This window comes from Megalops cyprinoides, chromosome 7 (genome assembly GCF_013368585.1).
Source record: "Megalops cyprinoides isolate fMegCyp1 chromosome 7, fMegCyp1.pri, whole genome shotgun sequence".
Classification (NCBI taxonomy): Eukaryota; Metazoa; Chordata; class Actinopteri; order Elopiformes; family Megalopidae; genus Megalops; species Megalops cyprinoides.
In genome coordinates this window covers 24,134,205-24,148,592 of record NC_050589.1, presented here as the reverse complement: position 1 = coordinate 24,148,592, position 14,388 = coordinate 24,134,205, and the positions used below count along the sequence as shown (strand labels likewise).

The following is a 14,388-nucleotide window of genomic DNA, read 5'->3' as shown; positions in this document are numbered from 1 at the left end:
AGCCCCTCTCATAGCCGGTGTATTTGTGCTGGTTGTACTTGTGCTGGATGTTGACCTGTTCATGCAGCCTTTGGTGGTAGCAGGAATGACACATTGTCTCTTCACTGTAATGGAAGAGACATAGTGTGCTGAATGTAATTGAATGGGTCAGTTTGACACTCATCTGGGAGACTCAGGGCTCTGGGGTCATGGGGATGTCATATTAGGCCAAACTACTGTCATCTTAACATATAGGCAAATCAGGTAATGTTTTCTCAAAAGCATGATGTAATTACTCACAGGATTCAATCACTTGAGGTTCAGTCACACAAGATTCAATCACATACATGCCTATTGTATTTAATGAAGTATACACAGCATGCAGTCTTCTCTCAGGACCAAATAAATGCAGAGGTGCTTTGGGGGAGATTTTTTAGCGCTGGACCAGTGAGATATTGAAAGACAGCACTGCTGCGTCAGAAAGGTAACTTCAGGTACCCACAAAAGACAGAGCAGGAGGGGCTTAGCTCTTACATCACAGCGAACCGTCTCCTCAGAGACTCAGCGCATTGATCGGTGAGCGGAAGAGCGTTTTGGCACTACGAGAACCACGCTTCCTGCGCAACGCAGACATACTTCTGCTGATGCGAGCACAGTCCTGCGTGTCAGATTATGGGTCACTCTGGGGGGAACACGCATAGTTTGTAGTGCTGATGTACATTATAATTAGCACATGAATAATGCATAGATGATATAACATACTCTTTGCCTGTTTGCCTTAACAGTGAACAGGGATGAGCAGCGTACAGCCTGTATTTGCAGACCTCGGCCACTAAGTGGCAGTGTTGTCCTGACTAATACGAAAGAACAGGCAGCAGTTTGGTTATGCCTAACGTCACAGAAGCACTGAAGTGCCGTGCCCCCCTCCCATTGTCCTAACAGCTCCCAAAGTTAATGACTTAATGCATTAATGCAAACAGTCTTGATTTAAATGAGGCATCAGGTGTAATGAATGCATTGGTTTACTGTAATCTTCCTGAAGCGCTGTAGATTTGGAAGCAAGCCTACAGGTGACTGCCACAAAAGCACTTTAGAAAATCACAGTCTGTGTAGTGGTGACTGGAACAGGCCTGTCCATTATCACCAAACTGCAATGAAACCATCGCTGAGGCACCTGGTCTTCATTGACTCCAACCTTGGCAGAGTACAAGAAACATCGAAAAGCTTTGTAACAATCAGAGTGTGTAATCCCCAGCTTGGAAGATATCTTCTCATGTCTCCCTTATAAGGTATATCATTTGGTCATCTGGGTGTCTGACCATTTTGCAGACCCTGATTAGCCTGAGTGAAGCACAAACCCTCACTCTTGGCCTGTCACCTCCGGTCGGGACTTAAAAGCAAGTTTCTATGCCGTCTCTGTGTCTCAGGGAGCCAGGTGGCCTCAGGGAACGTGCCGTAGGGGAGAAGGGCTGGATATGTGGAGGATTTCCGGGGGATCAAATACTGCTCCGTCTAGATTCTCATGCCTGTCAACACTCTCCTCTGCAGTCTACAGGGGAAAGACAGCTCTGCGCGGGTAGTGTGGCAGAGGACTGTCACCGACTGACCTCAGAACAGCGTGACCGCTCAAGGCAGCCCGTGATTAACAGGTTGCCCTGGGAACTGAGCTGTGATGTAAACATGCCACCCTCTCAGTATTCCGTGCCATTTCCTGCGGAGCCCAGCGCTTGCCAACAAGGCTGAGAGAACAGCTGCTCAGGGCGGGTCAGTGAACTGGGGGCGCTGGGGCACATCTGAGCCGGGGCACCTGCAGGATTAACCAACCCCAGAAATCATGCATAATTCAGCACCACCCATTAATCCAAATTGTTCTGTAATTCAGCGTCTTAATTCTGCTGTGGTGCGATGCAGGGGAGGTCTGAGCCGCCGGTTTGTGAACACAGAGTACAAGGCAGACGGGAAGACATAAAACCCAGGGAAAAGGCTTGGTTGAATGTGTACTCAAGCGTTTCTTAATCAGCCACACATGAAACCATTAATATGTGCTGGGCTATGTCCAAATGAATGGCTTCCTTGGACTGTCAGATACAATGCAGTGCAAACCCTTGGACATTATGTAATTTTAAACTCCAAAGTGTAAGAAAACTAATACTTGTTTTATGCACCTTTCAGTCATGTTACCCTTTCTCAAGAGTTTTTTTTTTACCCCAAGAGCAACCTTCTTTTTGTTGATGCAAAGCCAAAGACCCCTAAACCCTCTAACAGTCCTGTTGTTAATTTAGTCCTTGTCCTCTCTGTAATCCCTAGTGATGTTATCTTAACATATTGTGCATCCTTTTCCGCTTTTTGGGTCTTCCAATCCTGGTTTTGTCAATTACAGATGATGTTCCCTTGTATTTGTTGTTTCTGCTTCAGATACCAGGCCTTGAAAATCAAGAAATGTGAGCTATTTCAAACCATGCTTTCCCTTCGATATGCAGGAAGACCAGTGTGTAGCTATTTCCTTATCCATATTAGAAGATGTACAAGTATATATATATCCATGTGTGGAATGTGCATCCTGAATACATCCAAAATGTTTGCACAACAGTGTACCTTTTTACTTTTTTGCACATTAAATCATAAATGGTACTGCTGATATTCCAGAGAATGGCCCAGGGCTGACCTTTAACCCTTTGACGTGTAATTCTGTGTGTGCACAGAATCATTGTGGAAAGACAGGCTGGTATCCTGTTTCATCTTGGTTTGGGAACAGAACAGAACAGAACCAAATGGACACTCACACATGGGCTTGAGCTGGCCAATCAGCTCCTCCTTCGTCCACTTGGCCCACTCCTTCTTGTCGGTATTGATGGAGCAGAGAATGGGCCCGCATGGCTTCCCGCAGTCCTCGATGGCTGGGACGTTCAGGTAATGGACCAACACGATGTCTGGGTTCTGCAGCAGAGAATAAGTGGACCCAGACAAAGACAGGCTTCACTTCTTTAAGGTCTTCATTTTACATGATGTCAAAACGAGCATAAAAACAAGAAACAAGACCAAAAAAAAGGAAAAGTGGTCCTAAGAAGATTGCCCCCTGTCCCCTGCCCCATCCCACCACCCCCACACAAAACCCTCAAAACCAAGCAAAACCAGTAAGAGTTGAACATAACAAGTCCTTCACACAGGCTGACACGCTCCCCATTAGAAGAACCACGATAACCTCAAAGCAGGGACCCCCTCTACATTTACCTCATTAACACACCGCACAGTGAGAGAGAAATCGAAGGAGATATAGAGACAGAATGTGAGGGAAGAAAGGGAGGAAGAGAGGGAGGTAGATAAGGAGTGAGACAGAGACAGAGAGAGACTGGATTAAGCTTGTGGAAGGGCGCAGACAGCCTTACAGTCCAGTTTATTGAGGAAGCCTCTGTACTGAGAACAGAGAGAGAAAGAGAGATGGGAGGGTGAACCATTGTGGTTGCGTTGCAGTACAAAGCCCTAGTGGATTGAGGTGTAAAACTGTGGGGTCAGAGGCCCGCTCCCTGATGTGAAACCATATGCGTAACGGCCGTGTATGAAACCGCCGTGTGCTAAACCACCATTTTTTTAGCAGAAATCTGAAAGCAGTAAAGACTCTCTGATACATACAACCCATAAGATGAAGTCAGAAAATCCCATGAGGCAAAGAGCATGAAAACCACTTTATAACAGAGAGGCAAAAAAAGAAAAAAGAAAAAAAAAACACTTCAGACCATGGGGAACCCCAGTCTGACTGAAACAAAGCTGCCTCCACAGTAAGCGCTCCTTGGAGTGGTTTTAATGGTTTTAATTGGGGAGGGAGGTGTGTGCAGGTAATTAGTCCTGTTACACTCCATGTGTTACATACATGCATGTACCCCTCCCCCCCACCCCCACCCCCCTGCCCGCAACTGCCGCAGAACGCTGATGCCCTCAATTAACTTCACTGTATTTACCAGCTCAGAATGCTTCTATTCTCAGGCAGATGGAATTACCTCAATAAATTACCCAAATTGACAGCTTCTGAATAATAGGTGCCGTTTAAACGAACGCTGAGCCAGTGTGAATAACATCAGTAGCGCTCAGAGAGCATGAATGGCTTTGATTACGGAGCAGTGTAAACAGTTACAATACTCATCACACATGCACGCCCACACACATACAGGCACACATACACACAATGCACACACAAACACACACACACACACACACACACACACACACGCACACACACATACACACACACACGTGTGCATATGTGCGCGCACACACACACACACACACACACACACACACACACGCACATACAAAGACTTACAAAGACTTACAAAGACAAGGGAGTCTATCTACAGGATTCCACTAAAGGAGAAAGGAAAGGCCCTGTCACATCACTTAGCCCTGGTTTGGCACTGGCTCTTGTTCGTGTGTGTCCTTGTTTGTGTCGTTTTGTTGGACGCACTTTGTGCTTGACTTCGGGAGCCACTCTGGATAACAGCGTCTGCTGGATGTCAAAAATGCAAATGTACTTGCATCTTACACATCGCTCTGGATAAGAGTGTCTGCAGGATGTAATGCTAAATGTACTCACATCTTGTACCTCTGGATAAGCGCGTCTGCTGGATATCAAAAATGTAAATATAACGCTAAATTTTCCCCCATCTTGTATGTTCTTCTGGATGAGAGCGTTGCTAAGTGACAAAATGTAAATGTCAATGTACACGCACCTTCGCAGAAATAGACATGTGCACGTAAAGGTACACACAGAAACACACTTTGTGTTCCTGCATACACATACACACACACACACGCACACACACACACACACACACACACACACACACACACACACACACACACACACACACACACAGGTATGCACAATACATTCCTCCTCTGAGAGTTGTTCTCAATAAAGAAAAATGCAGGGGCAACATCTGTTTGTCTCTTGTTTCAGACTTCATTAGTGCTAAGTGGTCAATAAATCTGATGGCATTGGTCTGGACCTTCACATGGCCTGATCCATTGCAGAAGGCTGAGGGGTTCAGACTGTACCACTGCAAGAGAAAGAGGGGTTCAGCTACCCAAAGAATGCTCTCTGTGCTATGACCCCCTCACCATCCCAGCTCCAGCCCCAGTTACTCTGAGTTTATTCTGGATCACCTACTCTGAGTTTCCTCAAGAGTATTTCATGGAACGGTCATAGGTTTGCTCCTTTTGACTCCATCATAGATTGAATAACCAGAAAGACCCCACTGACAAAATATGGAATGAGACTTTTTTCCACCCATCACTGTAAAAGGGTTTTAGTACTATGAGACCTCATGGCTGTGAGATAATCTAACAAATTCAAGTCTTGGATATCGATCACAGCACAAAATACAGTATACAGTCATCACACTGATAGAGCTTGGTTTTGGACCTGATGGTGGTTTATAGATGTCGATGTTTCCCAATGAAGACTATAGCATGAGATACATTACTGTCAGAAGAACTTACACAAGGAGAGTCATTGAATGTGACAGGAGAGTATTTAAGGGTTAAATTCATCTGCTCTGGGGAACAAAAGGAAAATGTAGAGTTTCAACCCAGAGACATTTTTAAGTCTCTAGTATTAGGTTTGAATAACTTTTTTTTTTTTTTGAATCTGCAGGAAACTTTGAAATTGATATTTCAAGGTGTTTGCACAGCACCTTCTGTAGATTTGAAAACCCAGCAGATTTCATCTCCCATTCAAATAAGAGAGAAATTGGATCGGATCTTTCATGAGGAGAGAAGCTTTTTTAAACAGAGCCGATAGTTGTTGGTGCTGAAATCCTCTCTCTCACGAATGACTGCTCTGTTGGAAAATAGACGGGACAGGGGCCAAGGACAGACCCCCTCTGGCTGGGCACAAGGCCCTGCAGGACACCTGCTGTAATAGAGGTGTCCCAGGTCATTTGAGTGGAGTTTTTTGGGACGTTTGCTGATTCTGTGTCCCGTGTGACAAGGCGAGAGTGACATGTCCCCATATGGCACCTCCAGCTGTGGTAGTCACCCCGGGACATGCTCAGTCTCTCAGTCTTTAAATCACTACTGACGCCTGATGCATGAGAATACACACGCATATGCATGCATACAGACACACAGGCATGTGCACCCGCTCGCATATGCGCGCACACACACACACACACACACACACACACACACACACACACACACAGGCTTCATACAAAATCCTCATATAAACATGGACACACATGCATTCACACAAATACATGCTGACACTGACACGCACACACAAACACACACAAAAACACAGGCTAATACTGAACAAATACACAGAAATACTTAACCAAATATACATTCACCCACAAGATATTAACTATACACCTATGCCATGTAGAGATGAAAAGCATGCCACACACACACACACACGCACACGCACACACACGCACACACACACACACACACACACACACACACACACACACACACACACACACACACAATAATGTAATCACTTAGCGCCAGTGATCCCATTTGTCTCAACACAGAAACAATTGTCCCTGTTTTACTGGGAGGAAGAACATTTGGAGCCCCTCCGGCCTGTCCAAAGTTGTCTTTTTAGCCAAGCTTGGGTATTACAGTATTATTAATCTTCCTTCAGTTGTAAATCCTTATAAGCAAGAAACATATGACGCATCTTAAAATTTCTCTTCTCTCCAAAGTGTGCTTTTACAGCACGTTCAGCAGCCTCTCTCTCCTCCAAGACAAAAACAACACAATGAAAATGTAAAGTGCCATGTAAATCTATCAGAGTGGTAATTTAATCTCATTTCCCGCCGGCTTGTTCCTTTTCCCACTCTGCATTGTTGGGCGTTTGTTTCTCCAAAGAAAAAAGCTGAGGGGGAACTTTTTTGCCAGGCCACTATTTTACAGAGAAAATGAGCTCTCATTAACTTATTGATTCATTGTGTAATGTAGCCTTTGGGCTGTTTGTCTGTTTGTTCTCCAGGCGGTTTTTTGGGGCCTGGTTCCAGCTGCCCTGCCACCCATTCGGCACTTTGTTTTTTTAAACGAATAAATGAAAAAAAGCATGTTTTACAAATAATTTGCATATATATTGTATACTTCAAATAAATTATGAACAATTAGTATGAACATTAATGAAAAGCACGTTCGAGTCTGCGTGGAAAAGGCGGGCAACATTTCAAGTATATTGAAATCAGAAATGGCACGGGAATGTTTGTGTTAAAAACGATTGTGGATCGCCATCCACAGACAGCTCAGTAATACTCCAGGTGTATAAATATAATATAAATATATATAATATAAATAATTGCATGTATATGATCAGGGGTTTAAAAAGGCAGGTGTGTGTGAATGCTCAGGTCATAAAAATGCCGCCTGTGTGGATGTGTGGATACGACGGCAGGGAGGCTGCTGAGCTCATCTTTCTGGCTGGCACTGGGGGTGTTGGTGAGGAAAGGTGTGTGTGTGTGTGTGTGGGGGGGGGGGTTGGGCATTGTGCATGACGATGCCATCTCCAAGAGGCTGTGGGCGCCCCTTGTAACTTGGCAACAGGTTCCTGGCGCCCACACACGGAGAGCCGAGAGCCGAGAGCCAGCGTTCCCCCCACTCAGCCTCCCTGCCCCATTGCCAGAATCACCTGCTATAAATAAAGCCGGCAAACTGGATTCAGCCTCATCGGGAAAGCCGTGGAAATGAGCCCCGCGGGCGTGCGGGCGCGCGTGCGCGGCGTCCGTGCCACGGGAGGGGGGGGACCCCTCAGAATGAGTCACACACCTGCCGCCCATCGCCAGGAAAGAAATAGAAGCATCAGCAGATCAACAGCATGTTTAGCCGACCCTGCACACTTTGCACCTCGGGTCAGCAGTTAGCTGCTTTTCCCGGGATTCTGCAACGAGCTGCTCTCTGCACTTCAGAGGTAGCGTGAGTAGAACTCAGTGCCTCTTGCTCTGGACAGGGTTTACGTAACAACACGCGGGCATCTCAAGCTGCCCGGATGACCATTTTAGAGAGGCGTCCTGGGGATGCTTGCATGCATCTCGCGACAACAGCGCCCGGCTGACACAACCGCTCTTGTTAAAGGGGAGGGATCTCGCTCGCCCTGCGCCAGCGGCAAAACGAAATGCGCTGCCAGTATGTCCCTCTCTGACAGTGAAGATAAGGCTGATGTTAGCATGCACTGACGCATTCCATTTTTTTCTTTACATTCAGCCAGGGAAGCTTCGCCCACTAGTGGAACAACCCGCCTGTGTTTTTGGAGGACCAGGGGAGAGATCACATTTCCCCCTCTCGAGGTTCCAACAGACAGAACGTGACTTCAGCGTCAGAACACAATCCTACGGGTGTTCAGGGAAATGAGCAAAGGAATCATGGGGCATCGCTGCCTTTTCCCACATCCATCCAGCTCCTGTTACTGACTCTGTGGGGAAAGAGAGCTGGAGCTGAACCCAGCAGCACCGTGCACAAAGTGAGGCTAAAACTGACACACTGAACTCAGCACAATCACAGGAAGAACACACAAGCTCAGCACAATCACAGGAAGAACATACAAACTCAACACAATCACAGACACAACATACAAACTCCATATGGACACAGAGAGATTTTATGAGCTCCACAGAGACATGGAGAAAACATACAAGCTCCACACAGACAGGGCTCTAAATCTTTGGAGCAACAGCACTCTAACCCCAGCATCTCCCAAGGGCATACATTTCACAGCCAAACGCCAAATAAAAAGTGCATATTTTCTTGAAGTATTAGGACAGTGTCTATACTCAAAAGAATTCCCTCTGGTATTTTAACGAGTATCTGTGATTTGAGACAGATGGCACCTTTGAGATGTCATTGTGAACCAGCTCAATATACGCATGTCAAAAGTTAAAAAGAAAATGTTTTATATACACTGGCTAAATCAGTGGGATTTCAAATTCTGCACGCTATTTGATGTTCTGCACATGGGGGTTTGCTGTTCAAATGATCTGAGGCCATAAATGGGGTTTGATATTTGACTTGTTAGACGGTCTTCGCCGCATGCCCCCGTATGTTTTCACTGGCTTCAGTGTGTCTGATGGGATTAAATTGATGGAGGCTCACAGAATACGTCAGAGATGCCACATCTCCCCATTCCCTACCCAGATGATGGAGCCAGCCTCTGTGATAGGGAAGCGGTCTCTCTCTGAAATGGGATTAGACCTGGCCTACTGGCACCTTGAGGTCCAGACCAATCACGATCGATCCTACAATTACACGGGTAGGCTAGGAGCTGTGCCATTCACACACTGAAATGCAAACACTGGCTTCACAAACTCCATATTAAATACGTTTGCGTGTACAACAGCTCTGTTGCATGGATAGGCGCACAAGGGTGACAGTGCCTGTGTGTGAGTGTGTGTGTACATGTGTGCGTGTCTGTGTGTGTGGGGTGGTGACTGCATCTAAACCTAGCACCGAGAGAAAACACCCAGCAGCTCCTCTGTGAATGGCAGGGAGACCCCTCCATGAACCGGCCTCATTTCCCTCTCTCGGCTTCCTTTCAAAGAAGGCTTTGTTAAATGCTCTCATGCATGCATTATTAAAAAATCGCTCTTTTCAGTTTTACCTACTTTACCTCACAACTACAGCCTGAAGTTGAATCGTTTTTTAAACAATTGGTTTCATTAATAAATACATCTAATTTTTTTGTCTGTTCACACTGTTCTGTGGGGAAAAAAAGGACTGACGTCAGCACAATAACCAGGACAGCCGACACAGACTCACTAGACGTGACAACTTATCACCCATGTCTCTCAGGGACCAAGCAAGCAATGAGGAAAAATTAGAAATACAAAGTCAATCAGAACTTTATTAGCAGAGCAAAAAAATGAGCACAGCGCAAAAGAGGAAGATAAACGCTGTCAGAACACATATTGTGACTGGCCGTTTTAGAGATGGCTTCTCCCCTGTAAGACGGGCTGTATCTAAATGGCAGAAATAGAGGCCGTGGAGGAGTTGTGTGCTGCTGGGAGGGAAAAGTTTCAATTTGGCCACTGTTAGCCAGGCCTCTCCAAGGCAGCCACGAGCACATTCGTGGGCAGGCACTCAGTGGACCAGACAGGACCACTCCCATTCAAGCTGGAAAGCCCCCCTCTCTCATCTGGTAGGGCTTCATAATGAAGCAGGACCACACCCGTCTGTACCAGTCACAATGGTGTATGGACCTCGTTCTGACCCATACTTCCTCACTCAAACTTGACCCCGTTGTTTTTTTTTTAACTCTTCTCACCACTAATGTAGCTCCCTCTGAGTATGTCAGGAAGGGACAGGATGTTCTCTTTCTGTTCGCACGCACTCAGACAAGAGGGCTGGAACTTTTGAGGAACAGGAAGTGAACGGCCAGCATGCTTCAGCGTGTTCCAGCTGCAAGCAGTGGCTCGGGCCTGTGATGTTTAATTCAGCAACGCATAATCAGAGAGATGGAGTCCACAGCCTGCTATAAATAACCAAGCTGAGAGGGGCAGAATCGCTCAGCTCAGATGTGTGTGTGTGCCTGTGTATGCCTGTGTGACAAAGCAAAGACAAGGGTAATGTGAGTGTGTGTGTGTGTGTGTGTGTGTGTGTGTGTGTGTGTGTGTGTGCGTGTGCGTGTGTGCGTGTGCGTGTGTGCGTGCGTGCGTGTGTGCGTGCGTGCGTGCGTGCGTGCGTGCGTGCGTGTGTGCGCGTGTGTGTGTGTGTGTGTGTGTGAGTGTGCATATCCATGTATTCATTTGTATCCACAAGTATATACTGTATGTGTATGTGTGCATGTGTTGGCATGTCTTTTAATGCCAAGGCTAAGGACAGTGTGTGTGTGCATGCGGGTGTGCTTACCTATATGTGTGCGTGTCTGTATGTGTATGTGTGTGTGTGTGTGTGTGTGTCTGTGTGTGTGTGTGTATGTGTAAACAATGCTTCACATCACTTTCCCCTCCTGTCAACTCTTCTGTGCACAGAGGAAACAAGAGGTGAGACACATGCCACTGCATCTCCTAACAGGAAGTTATACAGGGGGCTGTGTCCCACTTCCTGTGCACGTTATGCCAATGGGGACGGAGCCCTGCAATGTAACACAATATTCCATATAGAGACACAACAATGATAATAACTCCAACAGGAGCGAACAAGATGGCAAGGACAACAACAGCGGTGAATATCACAAGTCTCCTTTCACTATGAAAACCTACTTATTAAACAGTACAATAACGCTGCTGGAGCAGCAGGAGGATTGAGGCTGAGAGAACTTGGTACACAGAGCTCTACAGAGACGTACATCTGTAATACACACATACACAACACACACACACATACACACACACAACCACACACACACAAGCATGCATGCACACAAACGCGCACACACAATAACGCAAAAACACCCACCCACCCACACACATACACGCAGACACACACACAGACAAACATGCACACACACACACACACACACACACACATACACACGCAGTGAAGAAAGACAGGTGCGTTAATAAGCGTCTTGCCATTCTTGAGAGAGAATGCTCACACTGTTGCCTAGTGACTGCTGGTGTGTTTTCTCCTGCCTTCACCTCTGACACAAACCCCACATGAAAGAAATGAGTGAAGGACAGAGGGAGAGGAGAGGGGATGAGGGAGAGTAGGACTGAGAGCATCAGAGAAGCCAGAGGGGGAAAAGATGAACAGAATGAAGAAAGATGGACCTTCTGTTTTTGTTTGTTTGTTTTTGGGGGGGGGGGGGGGGGGGGGGGTGGTAGGCTCATCATATGTCCTTTGCTTTCGAACATCACCAGTCGCGCCTGCAACACCAGTATTTCTCCTGATGCCCAGTAGGGGCAGTGTTGACTGCAAATTACCAAAAGGGGGAAAACTTTGCTGAGTGAGAAAGGATGTAAAAGGGCGAGAGGAAAGTGTAGAGAGAGAGGGTAACTACGGGACAGCTGAACTTTATCGCTGATGATTGAGGAACTGCTCAGAGATAAACAAAGAGTTGGTCCACAACAAATATTAAGATGCGCATGAAAAATGATTGAAATTTCAAAATGAATGGTGCAGAAGGAAAAAAGAAAATACTTGAAAAAAATGTCAAAAAATAAACAAAAAACTTGGAGCTCAGAATCAATGTAGTCGAAGCCAGATCAAAGACCATGCGCTTAGAGCGCTCACCTTGAAGACTATGGATTCAGCCTGCGGCCCGGTCAGACTCACTTCCTGTCTCTCTGTGCTTGGTATGCAGTGTCTTAGAGACAGATAAGCAGAGGATGTGTACCAAGCTGCCTCCCACTGCAACTCTGGGATAAACTCTCACTCCAGCAGCGTGTTACTCAACCCATTCATAAAACAATACACCAGCTACATGCAAACACATACACACACAGACAAACACACACATGCAAAGGCAAACACACACCTGCACGCATGCTTGTGCTCAGACACACGCAGAGACATACACACTTTCAGACACACACACACACACACACACACACACAGCAGCAGCAAGGACAGTGCTATCTTCTGCAAGCAGCTGCAATCGAAAATCTTTCTAAAACAAATTGTGGGGCAGAAAGGAGACAGAGTGGTTGGGGCTTTCAGTGGCATAATAGGAAATTAATTGAGACCATCAATATGGTATTAATCATTAAAGCGCAGGTGCTGAGGTTGCACTTCGCCAAACTCGTCCGTCGGACACCCTCATATTAAAACTTCACTGGTGACAAGGAGTAAGAACATAGTCAAAGACAACCAAAAGTGATGCCCGGTCATAGTAAAAGATGGTGTGTGTGTGTGTGTGTGTCTGCACCTCTGCTTGTGTGTATGTGTGGCTAAGCAACTGTGTATGGGTGTGCAGTGTTACAAGGGGCGGTTTCCTTGGAATTTAAGAACAGGCACTGCAGAGGGAATATGCATTACAGAACGTTACGGTGATGACAGTGGCACTGAGCTTGTACACTGAGCTCAGGCCAAAAAAAAATCCTCATGATAAAAAAATGACCGTGTAGGCAAATCAGCCAAGGAAAACAGAAATTGAGTTGCTCTGCTGGACAGTGGAAACCCCGGCTTGTTAGAGAAATCTCACCAAGGGGGGATGGCTGTGAAATGCAAACTGATATTTCTGAGCAGCGAGGCATCAGTGAGACATTGGCCAGACCGTGGTGAGACATGCAGACGACGCGAGAGATTCCAGCCCAGTGGGGTGGTGTGGCATAGGGAATATCAAATATTTAACAGGGGCGGAAGGAAACCTTGATAACTCCTCCAAAATTTGTCAGGGTCGAGCAGATGAAACACTCCCGAATTCTGCTGAAAGAAAAATTGATCTGGATTTGAATAAAATATGAAAGGCAAACCACAGACTCATCTGAAACCAGGAAAAGTTAAGAAAAAAAAATGTAGGCACATTAAAACAAGTGCATGAAAGCCAATCCCACAGCAAACGGAGACATGGAAGTGTTGCTTGGACCTGATTTGTGCTTGATACTGCGCACACAAAAATACACACACACGCACACATGCACACACATGCACACACTCATACAGACATGTATACCCACATACATAGACTCATATACACACTCACACAGATAAGTACACACATAGACTTACAAGTACACAAAAATTACAGTCTCTCTCTCTCACACACACACACACACACACACACACGGCAGCTGTGTGCCCTCTCCCTGGGTGAGAGCCACGTCCTCAGTGGGAGAGTTGCGGGTGCTGAGGTGCTGTGGAGATTTACTCTGGTGCAGATAACCTTAAAAGGCAGCACACATTCTCTCTGTCTCTGGGCATTAGGCTGGCCGTCTGTCTGCTCCACACTCGCCTGCTCAGGACTGCAGGTAAGAGGGGGAGGATACATCTTTAATGAGCTTCCTTCCAGGGAAGAGGAGGTAACACACACACACACGCGCGCACACGCACACACACACACACACAGGCATGTATACACACACACACACACACACACAGGCATGTATACACACACACGCACATGCACGCACACATGCGCGCACGCACACGACACACATACGCACGCGCACACACACGCATGCACGCACCCACGCACCCACGCACGCACAGGCATGTATACACACACACAGGCATGTACTTAGCGGTGAACACACCTATACACACACACACACACACACACACACACACACTGTATCACACACAGTTATGCTGTTAGGTTGTAGCTGCCCTGCTGGAGAGTGTCAGAGTGTGACTCAGGCTCTCCCTGTAGTGTGACCATGTGCACTGTGTACACATACTGTAGGATGTTCAAAGGCCAGGGTGGTGTGGAGGAGGGGCGGGAGCAACGCAGGGGGCGGGGCAGGAGAAGGGCTCTTTGATGTGACTCCTGGGGGCCGGGGCCTGCTTGCTGGAGAGGAA

At 46.7% G+C, this 14,388-nt stretch overlaps 1 protein-coding gene across 9 annotated transcripts in view; it reads right to left on the bottom strand.

Annotated features, from left to right (window-relative positions):
* Nucleotides 1-14,388, bottom strand: part of camta1a (calmodulin binding transcription activator 1a) — a 309,841-nt gene that overhangs the window by 33,159 nt on the left and 262,294 nt on the right. For all 9 annotated transcript variants that reach the window (XM_036532715.1, XM_036532709.1, XM_036532711.1 and 6 more), the window contains one exon: nt 2,763-2,916. In XM_036532715.1, the coding sequence (XP_036388608.1) occupies nt 2,763-2,916 (154 nt within the window). The remainder of the gene's footprint in view (nt 1-2,762; nt 2,917-14,388) is intronic.